Below are 18351 nucleotides of genomic sequence, written 5' to 3' on the forward strand. Positions count from 1 at the left end.
TTGAATCCCCTTTGCTTTATCTCCTTGTGGTGGGTCATCAATAAAGAAGAAGAGGAAGAAGAAGAAGAAGAAGAAGAAGAAGAAGAAGAAGAAGAGGAAGAGGAAGAGGAAGAAGAAGAAGAAGAGTTGGTTCTTACATGCCACTTTTCTCTCATGGGAAAGATTTGGCTCCCATCACCCATTCTCTAGCTTTGAAGAGAACCAGGTAGATAGATCTCCTTTGTTCTTGCATCAATTTAACCTTTCCTCAAGGGCTACTGTGGGGAAGGAAGACACGCACCATGTTTGCCGTTGGCCTCCAACCTTGCACGATGTAGGACTAACCCTAACTGGTAGCAGCAGGGACACGTGTCGCTAGAACTACATGTCAGGAAGGAGAGAATTTAGGTCGCCTAAAGTTGTCTGAGCTAAAACTAAACCCACTCATTTGTTGAGTGAATTTGCCTTACCATCTTGGGGATTCTCTTAACATGAGTGGAAAAAGAAGTAGGGGGTGTAACCCCTTTGTCCTTTGCACATGTGCCTTACCAGCTGGTATTTCTCAAAACCAAGGAAAAGAATTATGGTGTTGTACAGTCTTGTGGGGCTTGGCGACCCACCTGAGGGTCCTGAGCTATGGGTCAAAAATTACTGAGGAATGCCCCCCCGAGCCCTTCAGTGAGCACCTGGGACAGCGATGTAACAGACCAGTCAATGTATGTAAGCGCAGGGGTGCTCATATTGCCAAATGAAAGGACATTGGGGGAGTGTTGTCTTTTTTTGATCCCCGCATGAAAATGTATGATGCCGGTCCATGGAAATCCGAGAACAAAAAAAAGGGAGATGCGCATGCTGCAGGGTAATGTCACGCCGGCTCAATTAAGCATGCTCTTTTCATCCGTGTCCCCCTCCCCCTCCGCCCTCCCGGGTTATTCCCTTTCATCCGGAGCTTCCTTTCCTCTTTCCCCCCCTACCGATGGTGCAGTGCTCTCCGTTCCAGCCCGGGCTGCATTCGCACTTGCCGTCCCGGCACGTCCCGTGTTCGTTGCAGCGTGGATGGCATGCTCGCTGATCACAGGCCGCTCCCATCCACCCCTCCTCGCAGCGGCAGGTCCCTCCGACGCAGTTGCCGTGTCCGCCACAGTCCGAGGCACAGATCTCTGGGAGCGGAGAAAGGAAAGAGGTGGGGAGGGGGGGAGAGAAAGGAAGCAGAGGGTCAGGGGTGGCGGAGAGAGAAATCCAGAATGTTGTTGTTATGAAAAGACAGGCCACACTCCACTACCTTGCCTGACGGGGAATGAAAGGGATTCCGGCAGCTCATAACGCTAATCCTTTCTGACAATAAGAATCTAATAAGCAGATTACAAAAAGAGGAGACGGGCCTGAATCGGAGAGGTCTGCCGGTGATTGAACCTTCTATTTGCTTCCTAATAATATCACGCTCCTCTAGCTTTTTGTGAGCCGGCCGAGCCCAAAGGGAGAAGGCTTTTCTGCCCTCCCCACGAGGTAAAAGGAACAAAAGTCACTTTTTAATTAAAAACTGGCTAAGTGTGAAAACAACGGGGCTGCTAAATCGCCGGGGAATAAAGTTAAGTGTTGTGGGCAAAGTCTGTTTGCGGCATGCTAGGCCTCTGGTCTTAGGGCCAGGGCCTAAAAAAACTTCGCTCTTTTGTTCTCGCCCTCGTTAACATTGACAAAAGATGTTTTATTTCTGTTGAATGTTTTTTTCAGGGGAAGCTTGGAACTCTGCTGGGGTACACGAGGGGCAACTGGAAAGGCCTTCTGGTCCAGACTGGGCACGAATAACCTGAGATCTACTAAACTGAACAACAGTCCACCAGGCAAAAGTTCTTTTCAGAACCCAAAGATTTAAGAGGCATAAACTGGGAACATGGAGTGTCATTCCTCGTTTCAGCTCTGCACCCATATGACTCCCATTGTGACCTGGAAGTGTCATAGGCTAGCCAAGAACGCGCTATTGTTTGGAGGCAAAAACTCTATGGTTGAATGAGCTTCCACCATAGAGGTTTTGCTGCGAAACCAGAAAGTCCCCTGTCAATTCCGAGTCATGTAGGCATTCCACTGAAATGACTTCTGTTCTTCTCTTTTGAGAGGGGTAAGGACCCCCAACCATTCAGATGATCAGTGGGGGAAACATGAAGCCTGACAGAGGGGGACCCCTGTCCCCTTTGGGATGTGTAGCATCCCTAGCCCAGTTCCTTGTCCAACACTCTTACCAGATTTTCCCAACTTTTTTACCATTGAGAAGCCCCTGAAACATTCTTCAAGCTTCGAGAAACCCCAGAAGTGGTGCGATCATGCAGAATATGGCTGGGAAGCAGAGCTGTGGACACGCCCACCCAGGCTCCTCCCCTAACCCTAACCCTAACCCTTCCCACCTCCTCCAGACCCATCATTGGCCATTTTGGGAGGGGGTATGGGTTGACTTGATCATATATGGTCATATCACCCAAGAAATATTTAACAAATTTAAAATATATATATTAAAAACCAACAAACTACCGCCCGTCAAGAAACCCCAGGGCTTCACGAAACCCTAACCTTGGCTTTCTCATCAGATCTCAGAAGCTAAGCAGGGTCGACCTTGGTTAGTCCTTGAACGGGAGTCCACCAAGAAAGTCCAGGGTTGCTAAGTAGAGGCAAGCAAACCACTTCTGTGTGTCTTTTGCCAGGGCCTGGAATGCCCATGCTAGCATGTTCTCAACAGATCTCAATAGATAAGCATGCGGCAACACACTGACTCTCACAACGTATCCTATAATGTCAAGGAGGCTTCTTCATAACGTTTGCGGTCACCCTGCAATTTGGGTCAAACGGCCCTTTTTTGTTGCGAGACGCTATTGTCAAGAAAGCCACTTCTTCTACAGCGATTGTGCCTCTTGCTATATTAAGGGTATGACTGAGCCCCAAGAGAGACCATGGGGGAAGCAGAGGTACTGGTGTTATACAAGACATTTGCTTCAGGTCACTGCCTGCCTGCAGAAAGAAAAAAATCCCCAACTTTCCTCAGTCTGTGCTAACATTATATTTGAGCAAAATTCATCCTTATGTAACTTTCCCCCTTTCCCTTCCTGCAAGAAAGAGAGAAACATGAGCTCATTGACCAAAAAAAGGACCAGCGCTGTTCTCACTCTGCATAAAGCATTCTCCCCATTGCAAGAGAAAGGTCTAGAAGGCCCATGACGTGTATCTATCAGTGGCTACCAGCCATGTTGACTAAAGCAGGGGTCATCAACCCCCGGTCCGCGGCCCGGTGGCGGGCCGCAAAGGCCACGGTACCGGGCCGCCGGCAGCCATGCCTGCCTCCCCCCGCCGGCAGCAAGAAGGAAAGGAAGAGGCAGACACAGCCGCCGGCATGGCGGTGACGCAAACGCGCATGCTCGCCGTTGCCGTGCATGCGCGTTAGCGTCCCCTAGTGGCAAAAACGTGCACGCGCAGTTGTCGCGCATGCGCATTAGCGCCACCTGGTGGCGAAAACACGCATGCGCGGCAACTGCGCGTGCGCGTTTTCGCAGCACCCGGGCTGTCGGCTCTTCCCTCACTCCGGAGGCGGTCCCTGACCTGAGAAAGGTTGGGGACCGCTAGACTAAAGGGAACATCCAGTGGTAGAATCAGGAGGCAACATGAAGGGAAGGCCTTGGCCTCTCTGCCCTGTTGTTGCCCTTCCAGAGGAACTGGATGGCCAATGTACAAGAAAGGATGTTGGACAGGTTGGACTAGTGGTCTGATCCAGCAGGTCTTCTTTGAAGATCTCGGATTCTTTGTCCTTTTGTTGGCCGTCCAGAGGAACTGGATGGCCAATGTACGTGAAAGGATGCTGAACTAGATGGACAACTGGTCTGATCCTGCCTGGCTCTTCTTAATATTAGATAGCCACCTTGGTGTACTGGCTAAGAGCAACAGACTCTAATCTAGAGACCAAGGTTTGATTCCACTGCCCTCCTCCACAGGCAGCCTGCTGGGTGACCTTGGGCCAGTCACAGGCCTGATAGAGTTGTTATCACAGAGAAGACGTTTCAGAGTTCTCTCCGTCCCACCTCCCTCACAGGATGCCTGTTGTGGGGAGAGGAAGACAAGGCGTTCAACAGCTGCTTTGAAACTGCCTTCAGGTAGTGACAAGCAGAGTACAAAAGCCAACTCTTCTTCGTGTTACACAAAGGGAGGCAATGGGAAACCATCTTTTGCCTTGAAAACTCCATGGGATGGACCTTCACGGGGTTGCAATGAGTCAGTTTATCTTTCTCTCGATCAAGCAAATGTAGCAGCCTTAGAAGGCCAGGCTAGTTCTCACATCTCAGAAGCTAAGTGGGGTCGGCACCGGGATGGAAGATAACCAAGCAGGACTCTGCAGAAGAAGACAATGGAGAACCACCTCTGCTTCTCCCTTCCTTTGGAAGTCCATTGCTGGGGTCAATGTAAGTCCATTGTGGAACGTACATATATTGAGGTTTTGGGAGACAAAGTAGAGGAGGGCTGCAGTAGAGTGGGAGCTGCCTGCGCCTTCTCTGGAAATCTATGCAGGAGAAATCCTTGGCCCCTAACCTGTTTTTAGCTATCCAGAGGTTGTCCATCATGTGTAAGACAAGATAGTGGACTAGATGAACTCTCACTGGTCTGATCCAGCAGGCCTCTTCTTCTGTTCTTACCAGAGGAAGGTCTTCTATGCCCTGTTGTTGGCTGTCCAGAGGAACTGGCTGGCCACTGTGTGAGACAGTATCCAGGACTAGATAGACCGCTGGTCTGATCCAGCAGTGCTCTTCTGACGTTTTTAATATTAAGAAAATTTTGTCTTGATGTCACCAAACCACTGTCGAGAAGAACATGTGCAGTTGTCTGTGAACGGGCCCTTCTACCCGTGAGAGGCGAAGCTGTGAAATCATCCCCAGAAATTCCCAAATCAGCCGACGTGGCATGCTCTAATCAGCATTGGACACGCTTCCTTCCCTGCTTTTCATTCATTTGGGCTAAACGCCAGCTTTAAAAGGTCTGCCTAGACAGAGCGAAACTCTCTTGATTGTACCGAATGGAAAGGATCGGCAGTTCGGGGAAAAGAGCACATCCCTCGCATACAGAAGGCTTCAGGTTGGCTTGGTGTAGAGCCAGTTCGGTGTAGTGGTTAGGAGTGCGGACTTCTAATCTGGCGAGCTGGGTTTGATTCTGCCCTCCCCCACATGCAGCTAGCTGGGTGATCTTGGGCTCGCCACGGCACTGATAAAGCTGCTCTGACTCACCAGTAACATCAGGGCTCTCTTAGCATCGCCCAACTCACAGGGTGTCTGTTGTGGGGAGAGGAAAGGTGAACGTAAGCCGCTTTGAGACTCTTTAGGATAGAGAAATGTGACATATAAAACTCCTCCTTCTCCTCCTCCCCTCCTCCTCCTCCTCCTCCTCCTCCTCCTCTTCTTCCTCTTCAGGGCTCTCTCAGCCTCCCCTCCCTCACAGGGTGTCTGTTGTGGGGAGAGGAAAGGGAAGGCAATTGTAAGTCGCTTTGAGACTCTTTCAGGTAGAGAAAAGCGGCATATAAGAACCAACTCTTCTTCTTCTTCAGTAATCTCAGGGCTCTCTCAGCCTCACCCACCTCACAGGGTGTCTGTTGTGGGGAGAGGAATGGGAAGGCGATTGTAAGCCACTTTGAGACTCCTTCAGGTAGAGAAAAGCGGCATCTAAGAACCAACTCTTCTCCTTCTTCTGAATTTCAGAGGTGGTTTGCCCTTTCCTGCCTCTGCACAGCAGCTGTGGACCCCCAAGACGGACCTTGCTTAACTTCTCAGATCGGATGAGAGTGGGCCAGTCTGAGCCATCCAGGTCATGGTCTGTAAGGTGCTACTGGGCTTGATCCTTACTCTGCTGAGCTCTGGAAGGTGGGTTGGATTAATGATAACTGGTGCGTCTGGGGGTGGGAAGAAAAGAGGGCTTTTTAATACACATTACAGCATTGGCTGTTCTGCCGACGCTGCCTTTTTGAGAGACTCTCGAAACACTCTCCGTGGGCACGAAAAACCTTTCCCTGTCAACAAACGTTTTCACTCCAGCTGTTTCTCCCAAAAGGTGGTTAAATATTTCCTTTCATCTTTAATCTCTTTTTACTGTTTGCGAGGAGAACTCAGCCGTTCCCGGCGCTATCTCCAGCAGCACGGCTCTCCCCTACCGTACCTTGCCGTGTCCGGATTCATTTCCTTTACCGCTTGAGCCTCTTCTAGAAGGGAATTTGAGAGAGCTTTAGAGGCCTAAGCCATGGCTTTTCGTTTTTCTTCCTCAGACTTCGGGACAAATTTGACCTTGAACTCACAAGTGGGTCTCTGGCCGGAAGGGTATTTGATACAAAACTGCTGAATTCTCTTTGCGGGACAGTGAATGGCACGACCACAAGATTTCCAGCTAAACCTCCGGAAGAAGTTCCTGACAGTTAGAGTGGTTCCTCAGTGGAAGAGGCTTCCTCGGGAGGTTGTGGGGGTCTCCTTATTTGGAAGTTTTTAAACAGAGGGTAGATAGTAATCTGACAGAAATGCTGATTGTGAGTGGGTGGGCAGGAAGGGATGTGCTAGTATTTGTCTCTTGTGGCCTTTCTTGAAGACCCAGGGAATTGCTGATCACCACTGTGGGATGGTAGGTGAATTCCCTCCAGGCCAGGCTGGATTCTGGAGATTTTGGTGGGGAGGGGTAATCATTTGGGCATGAAATTGGGGTCACTGTGGGTAGGCAGGTAGTTGTGGGTGTCCTGCTTTGTGCAGGTGGTTGGACTAGATGACCTGGAGGACCCTTCCAACTCGGTGATTCTATGACAAAACAGGAGCCAAAGCAAACTGATTCATCCAAGGTCAACAGGTCAGTTGGACAAGTCGGCTGCGAATGGGGCTGAACTTACCAGGAGAAAAAGAGTTGGTTTTTTGACCTCACTTTTTACTGCCCAAAGGAGTCTCAAAGCAGCTTACGATCGCCTTCCCTTCCTCTCTCGACAACAGACACCTGTGTGGTAGGTGGGGCTGAGAGTGCTCTGACAGAACTGCCCTGTGAGAACAACTCTAACAGGACTGTGACTAGCCCTAGGTACCCCAGCTGGCTGCATGAAGAATCAAACCCGGCTTTCCAGATGCTCTTAACCAATACACCAAGCTGTCTCTCAGCAGGGAGGAAATCAGGAAATAAATCTGACATTGCTATGAGTGCCTGAAGTGACATAGGCATGTCAGTAATGGGGAAGGGAGCTCTGGTTTGTGGGCAAAACCTCTATGGTAGAATTTGCATCTTACCATAGAGTTTCAGCTCAAAACCAGAGCGACATCACCAATGTGTCTACGTCACTTGGGGAAAGACATACCAACGTCACATTTACTTCCTGCTTCTTCCTTCTCCATTCTCAGTAAGTTCCCCTGGTGCCTGAAAGCCTTGAAGTGGGGCGGGGGAGAGGCTCCAAACTGGGGAGTTCCCCTGCCCCCAACTGTGAAATGGCCACATTTATCCCAATATCAGGGAGCGGAGAAAAACTCACTTCAAACATGAGAGAAGAACAGATGACTCCGGAAGATAGAGACAGAGTTCAACGAGATCTGAACACAATGGAAAAATGGGCAAATGAGAAGAAGAAGAAGAAGAAGAAGAAGAGTTGGTTCTTATATGCCGCTTTTCCCTACCCGAAGGAGGCTCAAAGCGGCTTACAGTCGCCTTCCCATTCCCATAAAAAGAACAAGATGCAATTTAATAAAGATAAGTGTAAAGTTCTGCATCTGGGTCAGAAAAATGAAAAGCATGCCTACTGGATGGGGGATACGCTTCTAGGTAACACTGTGTGTGAACGAGACCTTGGGGTACTTGTGGATTGTAAACTAAACATGAGCAGGCAGTGTGATGCAGCGGTAAAAAAGGCAAATGCCATTTTGGGCTGTATCAACAGGGGCATCACATCAAAATCACAAGATGTCATAGTCCCATTGTATACGGCACTGGTCAGACCACACCTGGAGTACTGTGTGCAGTTCTGGAGGCCTCACTTCAAGAAGGACGTAGATAAAATTGAATGGGTACAGAGGAGAGCGACGAAGATGATCTGGGGCCAAGGGACCAAGCCCTATGAAGATGGGTTGAGGGACTTGGGAATGTTCAGCCTGGAGAAAAGGAGGTTGAGAGGGGACATGATAGCCCTCTTTAAGTATTTGAAAGGTTGTCACTTGGAGGAGGGCAGGATGCTGTTCCCATTGGCTGCAGAGGAGAGGACACGCAGTAATGGGTTTCAACTTCAAGTACAACGATATAGGCTAGATATCAGGAAAATTTTTTCCACAGAGTAGTTCAGCAGTGGAATAGGCTGCCTAAGGAGGTGGTGAGCTCCCCCTCACTGGCAGTCTTCAAGTAAAGGTTGGATACACACTTTTCTTGGATGCTTTAGGATGCTTAGGGCTGATCCTGCGTTGAGCAGGGTGTTGGACTAGATGGCCTGTATGGCCCCCTCCAACTCTAGGGGGCTTTTCGCACGCCTTCAAAATCGCACAATGGTTGCCAATTGAAAACGCTATTGATTTGCCATTATGCACAACGTCGTTGACAATCTGCCACACACCTGAGACCGATCCGCAAAAAGCGCTTCGTTGTAGCGCTTTCAGGGAAATCCCCAAAAGTGTATTCACCCTCCGGAAAGCGACACACTCCTGCAACCAATCTGCAACACTAGCGAAAAAGACCTGTGCGTTAAAATTGTTGCGGTTTCTACAAAGTCCCTCCCCCTGGCTCTCTCCTCTGATCTTCCGGCGAAGCGATCGCCATTTTTTTTTCTCCGAGCGAGCGGGGATAAATGCACCAGCGAGCCTCTTTCTGTTTAGAGGCTTCCCCGGCTTCAGTCCCTCCCCAGAGTCACTAAGCACAAACAACAGAAAAGCCCGTTTGCTTATGTATTTTCCCTTTATTTTTTACACTGTTTTCGGCCGAAAATCGGGCCCGTGAGAGGGGGGGGGGATTTTTTTTTTTCACTCGGAGGGAGCGTGGCAACGATGAAACGACAGCTCAAACACACCAGGCAGCTGGATGGGTCTCTCCGTTGCAACGAATCAACACAGATTCGTTGCAACGTGTGTGTTTTTTTTTTTTAAACTTTCTTAAAGGGAAAGGGGCTGTTTGGGAGCATGCTAACGGCTGCCCATTGGCTGCTTGACGGCCAGGGGCGGGACGAGCTTGGCAATAGCGCTTCCTTTCTAGCGATTTTTGCCGAGACCGGAAGCCTGTGGGAAACGCTACAAACCGCAACTGGATTCCACTACAAAGGCAGGTATGCATAACGACGAATTCCACTATTTTAAATGGCGATTTTTCATTCAGCAACCAATTTGCTACAAAGATCCCGGTGCGGAAAGCCCCTAGGATTCTGTGATTCTATGATTCTATGACAGAGCAAAAAACACCCTAGATGCAAGATGCAATGTTACGCACTATAGCTGGGTTCAGAAATGCACATCGCTAGTAGCGAGCTGTGAATTAATCTCTGCGGAAATGACGTTAGCAACCTCGATACACCAAGGGCACATTAACGGGCACGTGGTGAATTACGAACAGCACACTGCTAGGAGCAGCCATGTCAAACTCTGAAGAAACCAAACGCAAGCCAACTCAGTCCTGTAAACTCACGCAGATGGTGAGTGGGTGGGCAGAAGGGTCTGTGTCCATGCTTGGCTCTTGTGGCCCTTTCTTGCATGCCCAGGGAATGGCCAATCGCCACTTTGGAATTAGAGGCAAATTTCCTCCCTGCCAGGGATTCTGTTATTTTTTGGGGAGAGGGCATCATCTGGGCATGGAATTAGCATCACTGTAGGTGGGCAAATAGTTGTGAGTTTCCTGAACTCCTCAGGGGGTCGGACTAGATCAGGGGTAGTCAACCTGTGGTCCTCCAGATGTCCATGGACTACAATTCCCACGAGCCCCTGCCAGCATTTGCTGGCAGGGGCTCATGGGAATTGTAGTCCACGGACATCTGGAGGACCACAGGTTGACTACCCCTGAACTCGATGACCCTGGAGGATCCCTTCCAACTCCATCCTCCTATGATTCAATCCACTTTCACTAACTAGCAAGCGGGGCTTAAAGGAGCATGTCGCCAGTAGTGACAGCACATTCAAAATGTGCTGTTTCATCTAGACAGGAACTTTGCTGAGTCTTTACAGCCAGGGCAAGACACAGATACAATCCTTCAAGCGAAGGGCCATTTCCAGCTCGAGGCAAACTGCTTCTGAATGCAAATGTTCCTTCCCAGCTGCTTCCGAAGAAGGGATCACTCTTCTGGCTCTGACAAACTCTGCCGTTGTTATTGGTTGGAGGGAAGCGACATTGCTGAGTGGTGCTGACGGGCTTAACTGGACTTGAGATACTAGTTATACCTCTGCGGGACGTATTGTTGACGCCTGTCTACACAAGTTAACCGTATTGTCAACTCCTCTTTTGCCAGCATTTAAAACACCCAACAGGGCCATGCTCAGGACTTTCTGAAGATGGGACTGTTAGTAAGCATGCAGAAATGACTATCATGAAACAGGACGAAGACAATCCCTGCAATCCCCCAGATGTGGTATTATGGAGTGACACGAGGCCTAGATGAATGCTGGGCAAGAAGAAGGAGAGTTGGTATTAAAATGCCGCTTTTCTCTACCCGAAGGAGTCTCATAGTGGCTTACAGTCGCCTTCCCTTTCCTCTCCCCACAACAGACACCCTGTGAGGTGGGTGAGGCTGAGAGAGCCCTGATATCACTGAAGAAGAAGAAGAGTTGGTTCTTATATGCCTCTTTTCTCTACCGGAAGGAGGCTCAAAGTGGTTTACAGTCGCCTTCCCTTTCCTCTCCCCACAACAGACACCCTGTGAGGGAGGGGAGGCTGAGAGAGCCCTGAGATTACTGAAGAAGAAGAAGAAGAAGAAGAAGAAGAGTTGGTTCTTATATGCCGCTTTTCTCTACCCGAAGGAATCTCAAAGGGGCTTCCATTCGCCTTCCCTTTCCTCTCCCCACAACAGACACCCTGTGAGGGAGGTGAGGCTGAGAGAGCCCTGAGATTACTGAAGAAGAAGAAGAGTTGGCTCTTATATGCCGCTTTTCTCTACCTGAAGGAGCCTCAAAGCGGCTTCCAATCGCCTTCCCTTCCTCTCCCCACAACAGACACCCGTTGAGGGAGGTGAGGCTGAGAGAGCCTCCTCCTCTTCCTCCTTCTTTCTGAAGAAGAGTGCTTGTGGCCAAAAGCTTTTATCTTGAATAAAACTTGGTTGGCCTTAAACGTGCTCCTGGACTCAGATTTCGCTTTGCTGCTTCAGACCAACATGTCGACCCCCCTAAAAGTAGACTTTTTATAAACACTGTTTGCTTCTGTCACTGCATTAAACGGTCTTCACTGAGTAACTGCGGGAAAATTCCTGACAGCCGTCTTGTGGTTGAGTCAGCCTCCTGTGGCAGCACCCACCACGCTGCCCAAACTCCAACGGTGCCCTGACCTGGCTCCTCAGTCAATCTACTTTGCATGCCCAAGGTCCCAGGTTCAATTCCCAGCAGCTCCAAGCTGGCGGAAACAAGTACCTGAGAGGTCTCAGAGAGCCCCTGCCAGTCAGAGCAGGCAACAGCGAAACACGAATGGCCTGACTCAACCGGCAGCCGCTTCAGGTGTTCGCTTCATCGGTTTTCTGTACGGGTGGCGCAAAATGCTTAATTTGGTTCCGTTTAAAATACAACCAGTGACGTAACAAGCTGAAGAAACGAAGCACTTAATGCTGTCCGTTTCTGTCTCCTCCGGGTTTTTACAAAAATTATTTGTTTTGTTCGAGAGCCTGAATCCGGCACAAGTGAATCTTCCACCCATGACACTTTCCGATTGGCGACGGGGAGGGGGGAGAAATACATTTGCATGCAAGCCAAACAGCACTGGCGCGCCAGCCACTTCTGCTACACCTGTTAAATCCTTTAATAAACGTGGATTTAATGCTAAAATACGGGATCAGGTAAAATTGCCCCGGAGCTTCTTAGAAACTGGAACTGTTCCACTGACCTTCAAAATGTTATTAGAAAATTTAATAATTGCAAACTGTCTTAAGTTGGATTTTTCCTGGCTTCGCATAAGCTTGATTAAGGCTTCTCTTGCCTCCAGTGCTTTCCGATTTTCCGGGAAGGGGTAAGGGGGGGGGGGGAAGACCCACTGAAGGTTCACTGCTGCAGCATTTCAATAAAGAAGAGACAGCCCTAAGATGAGATAGTCACCGCTAACTCCTGAGCTGTGTTAATAGGAAGGAAAAAGCTTATGTATGAATGAAGCTCCCCCTCACTGGCAGTCTTCAAGCAGAGGTTGGAGACACACTTTTCTTGGATGCTTTAGAATGCTTAGGGCTGATCCTGCGTTGAGCAGGGGGTTGGACTAGATGGCCTCTATGGTCCCTTCCAACTCTATGATTCTGTGATTCTATGATTCTAGTTCAGCAGTGGAACAGGCTGCCTAAGGAGGTGGTGAGCTCCCCCTCACTGGCAGTCTTCAAGCAAAGGCTGGATGCACACTTTTCTTGGATGCTTTAGGATGCTCTGGGCTGATCCTGCGTTGAGCAGGGGGTTGGACTAGATGGCCTGTGTGGCCCCTTCCAACTCTATGATTCTGTGATTCTATGATTCTAGTTCAGCAGTGGACCAGGCTGCCTAAGGAGGTGGTGAGCTCCCCCTCACTGGCAGTCTTCAAGCAAAGGTTGGATACACACCTTTCTTGGGTGCTTTAGGATGCTTTGGGCTGATCCTGTGTTGAGCAGGGGGTTGGACTAGATGGCCTCTATGGCCCCTTCCATCTCTATGATTCTATGAAGTCCGGTTATAAGGTATTCAAGCTCCTTTAAGACAGTAAAAGTGACACTTGTAATTTCCGGCCAATTCCTGTATGAAATACTAGCTCAGCCTTTTCAAACCTTTTGACCATGGAGAAATAATTTTTGGGCTTCGAGAATCCCCGGAAGTGGTGGCATGCCTCTTCAGCAGAGTGGGCGAGGGAGTATGATGTGGAGAAAGAGATTAGGCCTGTAGACCACCAAGGGAAGTGGGATCCAGTGATGTTCTAGTGATGTCAGCAGCCATCTCAGCGTCTGGCTGCATAACCCCTTGGGAGTTCTCACATTCCCTGGAAGAATGGTTGGAAATCCCTGAATTAGTTCATAATCCTATGTGTTTCTCAAAGCTTTTTCTGAAACTGTAAGATCAGGGCTTGTAGCTGTACCATTATTGTTTTTGTAACACTTCCTTGTGCCTATCCCACATTCACCTTCTTGCAAGCAAATCAGTTTTAGGATCAATTAAGCAAAACCGAATGGTGAAATTGATTGGGTGCGCCTGCCTGTTGTTTTGGCTGAAATGGCTGTGAGCCATATCGCCGGTCCATTTCATTTCCTGCCGCTTAGAAGCGGTGAAATGGCTTGCAGCCATTTAAACGGAAGAAGTCAGCCTCGGACCTGCGCTGCTCAGCTGTTAGGTTTAAATGGCCCGAACACTCAAACCGGATGAAAGTCCAGTAAATGTTCAGGGAAGGCGCCACCCCCAAAAAAACATTGGTTCAAGGACTCTGAACCGGTCCAAGTTCATGCTGAATTTTGGCTTGTGAACTGGTCTGTGCCCATCTCTATATTCAATGTAGTTGTGTGTGTGTTTTTTTTTAATGAATTGCTTTATTACTCTTCTAACCATTTGAATTCTTTCTAAAGCACCTGAGACTCTACTTGTTAACAGAACAGTGGGGTCTGAGGTTCGGAAGCCAAACCTGTGATCACAAATAAGGATCAGACTGTCAGATTCCCTTGACATTTAGCATTGTGAACTTTGCTTCGAACATCTACCTGCCGCTGGGCGGCTGCGCGTGAAACAAAATCTCTCTGAGGGATTTTGTTCCCCGGCATTAAGGGTTGGCTGAAGTAAAACAAATATCCCAGCCTTGATGGATTATGTATTTTTCCCTTGCTTTGATGTTTAATTGGATCACCAAGCTTTATAGAACACGGCCTACAGTTTCCCAAAGAAGAATTCCTGCTGTACAGCCAACACTCCTTAAAAAAGCAACCTGTGTCTCTTTTCTGAATGGATTTATCTGATTTTCCCAGACTTGTGGCATTGTTGAGTTGCTCTCTCTGTGAGCGTGCATGCATGTGCACCCATGCGCCCGGCATGATGTTAGGAATGCCTAAAAACTGAGATGGTTCAAATTTTTCTGTGCCTTGGCTCCATCATCAACCAAAAGGGAGACTGCAGCCAAGAAATCAGGAGGATGTTGAAACTGGGACGAGCAGTCATGAAAGAGCTAGAAAAGATCCTTAAATTGAGGAATGTGTCATTTGGGCTCATCCTGCGTTGAGCAGGGGGTTGGACTAGATGGCCTGTATGGCCCCTTCCAATTCTAGGATTCTATGGAAACCAAAATCAAGATTATTCAGGTCACAGTATTCCCCATTATTATGTATGGCTGTGACTGGTTTGGGACCGGCGTACCTGCAAGATTGCCTCTTCCCTTACAATCTCCCAATGGCACTGAGATCTTCGGATCAACATCTGATCAGGGTCCCTGGCCCAAAGGACGTGAAACAGGCCTTGATCAGAGCCAGGGCTTTTTCAGCCTTGGCCCTAGCCTGGTAGAGAGCCAGCTTGGTGTGGTGGTTAGGAGTACGGACTTTTAATCTGGTGAGCTGGGTTCGATTCTGCACTCTCCCACATGCAGCCAGCTGGGTGACCTTCGGCTTGCCAGGGCACTGATAAAGCTGTTCTGACTGAGCAGGAATATCAGGGCTCTCTCAGCCTCCCCTCCCTCACAGGGTGTCTGTTGTGGGGAGAGGAAAGGGAAGGCGATTGTAAACCACTTTTGAGACTCCCTCGGGTAGATAAAAGCGGCATATAAGAACCAACTCTTCTTCTTCTTCAGTAATCTCAGGGCTCTCTCAGCCTCCCCTCCCTCACAGGGTGTCTGTTGTGGGGAGAGGAAAGGGAAGGCGATTGTAAACCACTTTGAGACTCCCTCGGGTAGATAAAAGCGGCATATAAGAACCAACTCTTCTTCTTCTTCAGTAATCTCAGGGCTCTCTCAGCCTCCCCTCCCTCACAGGGTGTCTGTTGTGGGGAGAGGAAAGGGAAGGCGATTGTAAACCACTTTGAGACTCCTTCGGGTAGAGAAAAGCGTCATATAAGAACCAACTCTTCTTCTTCTTCAGTAATCTCAGGGCTCTCTCAGCCTCCCCTCCCTCACAGGGTGTCCGTTGTGGGGAGAGGAAAGGGAAGGCGACTGGAAGCCGCTTTGAGACTCCTTTGGGTAGATAAAAGCGGCATATAAGAACCAACTCTTCTTCTTCTTCAGTAACATCAGGGCTCTCTCAGCCTCACTTGCCTAACAGGGTGCCTGTTGTGGGGAGAGGAAAGGGAAGGTGATTGTAAGCCGCTTGTTCCCTGTTTCGCTAAGTTTTATGTAAACCACTCTGAGTCTCAGGGGGGGTGGTATATAAATGCAAAATAAAATAAAATAAAAAATAGGGAGAGGAAGGGAATGTGACTGTAAGCTACTTTAAAACTCCCGAGGGTAGAAAAATAGGGGTATAAAAAACCTACTCTTTTTCTACCATGACCCCGGAAGAGCCCCCCCTTGGAATAAATAAAATCTGAAGGACTACAACACTGGCAAAGCTGATTATGCTGAGAACTTAAATCCTAGGTTTTCAGAATTGTTGTAAAATGTAAATTGTGCATGGTTTCATTGGTTACAATTAACGTTTTAATGTATTTATTATGCTGTTAATACCTCGAGCATCCGGGAGGGGCAGTTCTATAAATCTAAATCTAAAATAAAACCCATTTCTTTACCAGCTCGGTTCTCTACAAGTGAAATGGGAAACAGACACGGCCTGCTTTAAGACTTTTGTAGACTGTGAAGAACACTACGCATTCTTATGTCTTACAATAAAAGCAGTTAATCTCGGAGGGGAATCCTGAGACCAGTGACTAGAGGGGGGGGGGAATTATAGTTAGGTTCTAAGAATAGTTGTTCTCCTTCCGCTGTGCGGACCATCTTCCTGACCCCCATTCCCACTCCACTCCAACACAGAACAACCAACTCCTAGGGATGCATATCAAAATATAATCTCCCTCCTCCTTCTTGCATCTGTAAAATTCACCTTGTACCACTTTCTCAGCCAGCCCAAAATTATACATAGCCTTCGCTTTCATTCTTCACAGAGGTGTTTCCGATGTTAAAGTTATTATTGCTTTACGCCTCCCGGCTAAAAAAAAATCTCCGCTAAGATGCTTTATAAACACCCATTTATTACCCGGAGTGCTTCGGTCTATCTAGGCCTCTCCTCCAAAAGTAACTGGCAGCCAACAGGGTTCGGAAAGAGGGTGGGTGGGGGGAGACAGAAGGACAGCCTAGCATCTGGGGGCTGCAAAGGATGGGTGATGTATAGCAGGTGGTGGCAGGGAATTATCTGAGTTCTGACTGCCAGAACAGGTGCGGGGGAATTTATATCCCTGGATGAACTGTGCACCGTTTATCCTTCTGACCAGAGGCTCCTGCAGCTACAAAGAGATGCTGCATTCACAGGAATTTCCCTGAGCGTATCTCTGCCACTACAAGTCACTAACACTTTCTAGCCGTTTAAGATCTCATGGCGGAAGCAGAGAGTCGGAAGAGACCTCCGGGGTCATCTAGTCCAACCCCCGCGCAGAACACAGGAAATTCACAACTACCTGCCCACCCACGGTGACCCCAGCTGTATGCCCAGATGATACCCCCTCCCCTTGAATTTCTGGCTAGTTTGGCCTGGAAAAAATTCGCCTCCAGATCCCAAAGTGTTGCTCGGCATTTCCCTGGGCATGCAAGAAAGGGCCACGAGAGCCAAGCACCGATACAGTCCCTACTGCCCACCCACTCACCATCTGCCCAAGTTCCCAGAATCAGCATTTCTCTGCCTGAGTTCACAGAATCAGCAAGACAGCAAGGAACTCCTGCCTGAATGCTCCCCGTTGAGCCCTGAGCCCGGAAACAAACCTCTAGGAAGAGCAACTGACTGTAAAACGGCCAGTCCCAGCATAAAACTGCATGGCTACGTCGGCGGGAGGGCTGGCCGTCCCACGGGGCCCTTATTGAGAAGATCAAGCCCAGTGTGGGCCTGTGGGCAGCAAGAGTCATTAGCTCGTCCAGGCGACCCTTCCTGGGGCAGTCTGGGAGAGGCGAATGGGTGAGCCACGCCTATTGTTGAACGGAGCGGTCGCTGAATGCTGACTTGGTTCGCAAAAAGTCATGATGGAAGAACATAAGAGAAGCCATGCTGGATCAGGACAATGGCCCATCCAGTCCACCCTTCTGTGTCACACAGTGGCCAAAACCCAGGGGCCTTCAGGAGGTCCACCAGCAGGGCCAGAACTTCAGAAGACCTCCCACTGTGGCCCCCCCGAACACCAAAAAGACAGAGCATCACTGCCACAGACAGAGTGTTCCATAAATATCTTGTGGCTAATAGCCACTGAAATACCTCGGCTTTCTCCTGGGCTATGGTAAGGGCCTGGTCCACCCTGGTAGATAGGGTGGCTTGTAAGACGTACAAGGCCAAATCACTGTACAAAACAGCTTACCTAAGATACACACAATCCCCTTCCTAAGTGATCAGAAGCCCAACACATGTACCGCTAGGAGAAAAATACAGGAAGGTATGAAGGGACATCAGGATGTAGTCTGCACGGGGCTTTTTACCCACTCCAAGCTCGAATAAATCCCTCCCATCTAAACTGGATTCGATTTCCATTTTTATTTTGGGCGCTTTAAATTTTCCCTCTGCAACGTGAATGATTGATCTAGAGTGACCTTACCTTTCCCCCGCGATATCCAGAAGTGGACATAACATATTTGAAAAATCGCCATCAGTAAGAGTGCAGATTTCTGCTTTTTTTGCGAATTAACTTCCTGTTCCGTGCCTCGCAGCAAAGCAGTCATCCCTGATTGGCCAAGGTGTCAGTTGAAAGACATCCTGGTTCCCGTTTGCAAGGCTTGTCTTAAAGTGACTGCGCTCCAGAAGCTCTAACTTCTCTCAGCAGATATTTGCCTCTTGGATTTATTCACCCTCCTCTGCTGTCTCCAGTGCCCCCCTCCCCTCGTTCAAGAAAAGAAAGAGACTCCTGCTGCCCTTGGCTCCCCTCCCCACTCTGAGCTTCCCCAATCAAGTGCAGAAAACTTTCTGTTTCAATTGGGGGAAGGATAGAGGTAGACCCGATCAATCTGAAATCAGCAGGATCCACAATAAAAAAAACAAAGTAAGTGCAAAATCAGTGCAAGCCAATGGTATAAAGTTGAATGCAAATTTAACTCTAGGAATCCAGATAGCACAAGCAAGAGGTTAGCTAC

General features: G+C 48.9%; 1 protein-coding gene across 14 annotated transcripts in view; it reads right to left on the reverse strand.

Moving 5' to 3' along the window:
- The window catches only part of TENM4 (teneurin transmembrane protein 4), a 1513397-nt gene that overhangs the window by 111426 nt on the left and 1383620 nt on the right, over positions 1 to 18351 (reverse strand). For all 14 annotated transcript variants that reach the window (XM_077341303.1, XM_077341304.1, XM_077341305.1 and 11 more), the window contains one exon: positions 954 to 1139. In XM_077341303.1, the coding sequence (XP_077197418.1) occupies positions 954 to 1139 (186 nt within the window). The remainder of the gene's footprint in view (positions 1 to 953; positions 1140 to 18351) is intronic.

This window comes from Paroedura picta, chromosome 6 (assembly GCF_049243985.1).
Source record: "Paroedura picta isolate Pp20150507F chromosome 6, Ppicta_v3.0, whole genome shotgun sequence".
Classification (NCBI taxonomy): Eukaryota; Metazoa; Chordata; class Lepidosauria; order Squamata; family Gekkonidae; genus Paroedura; species Paroedura picta.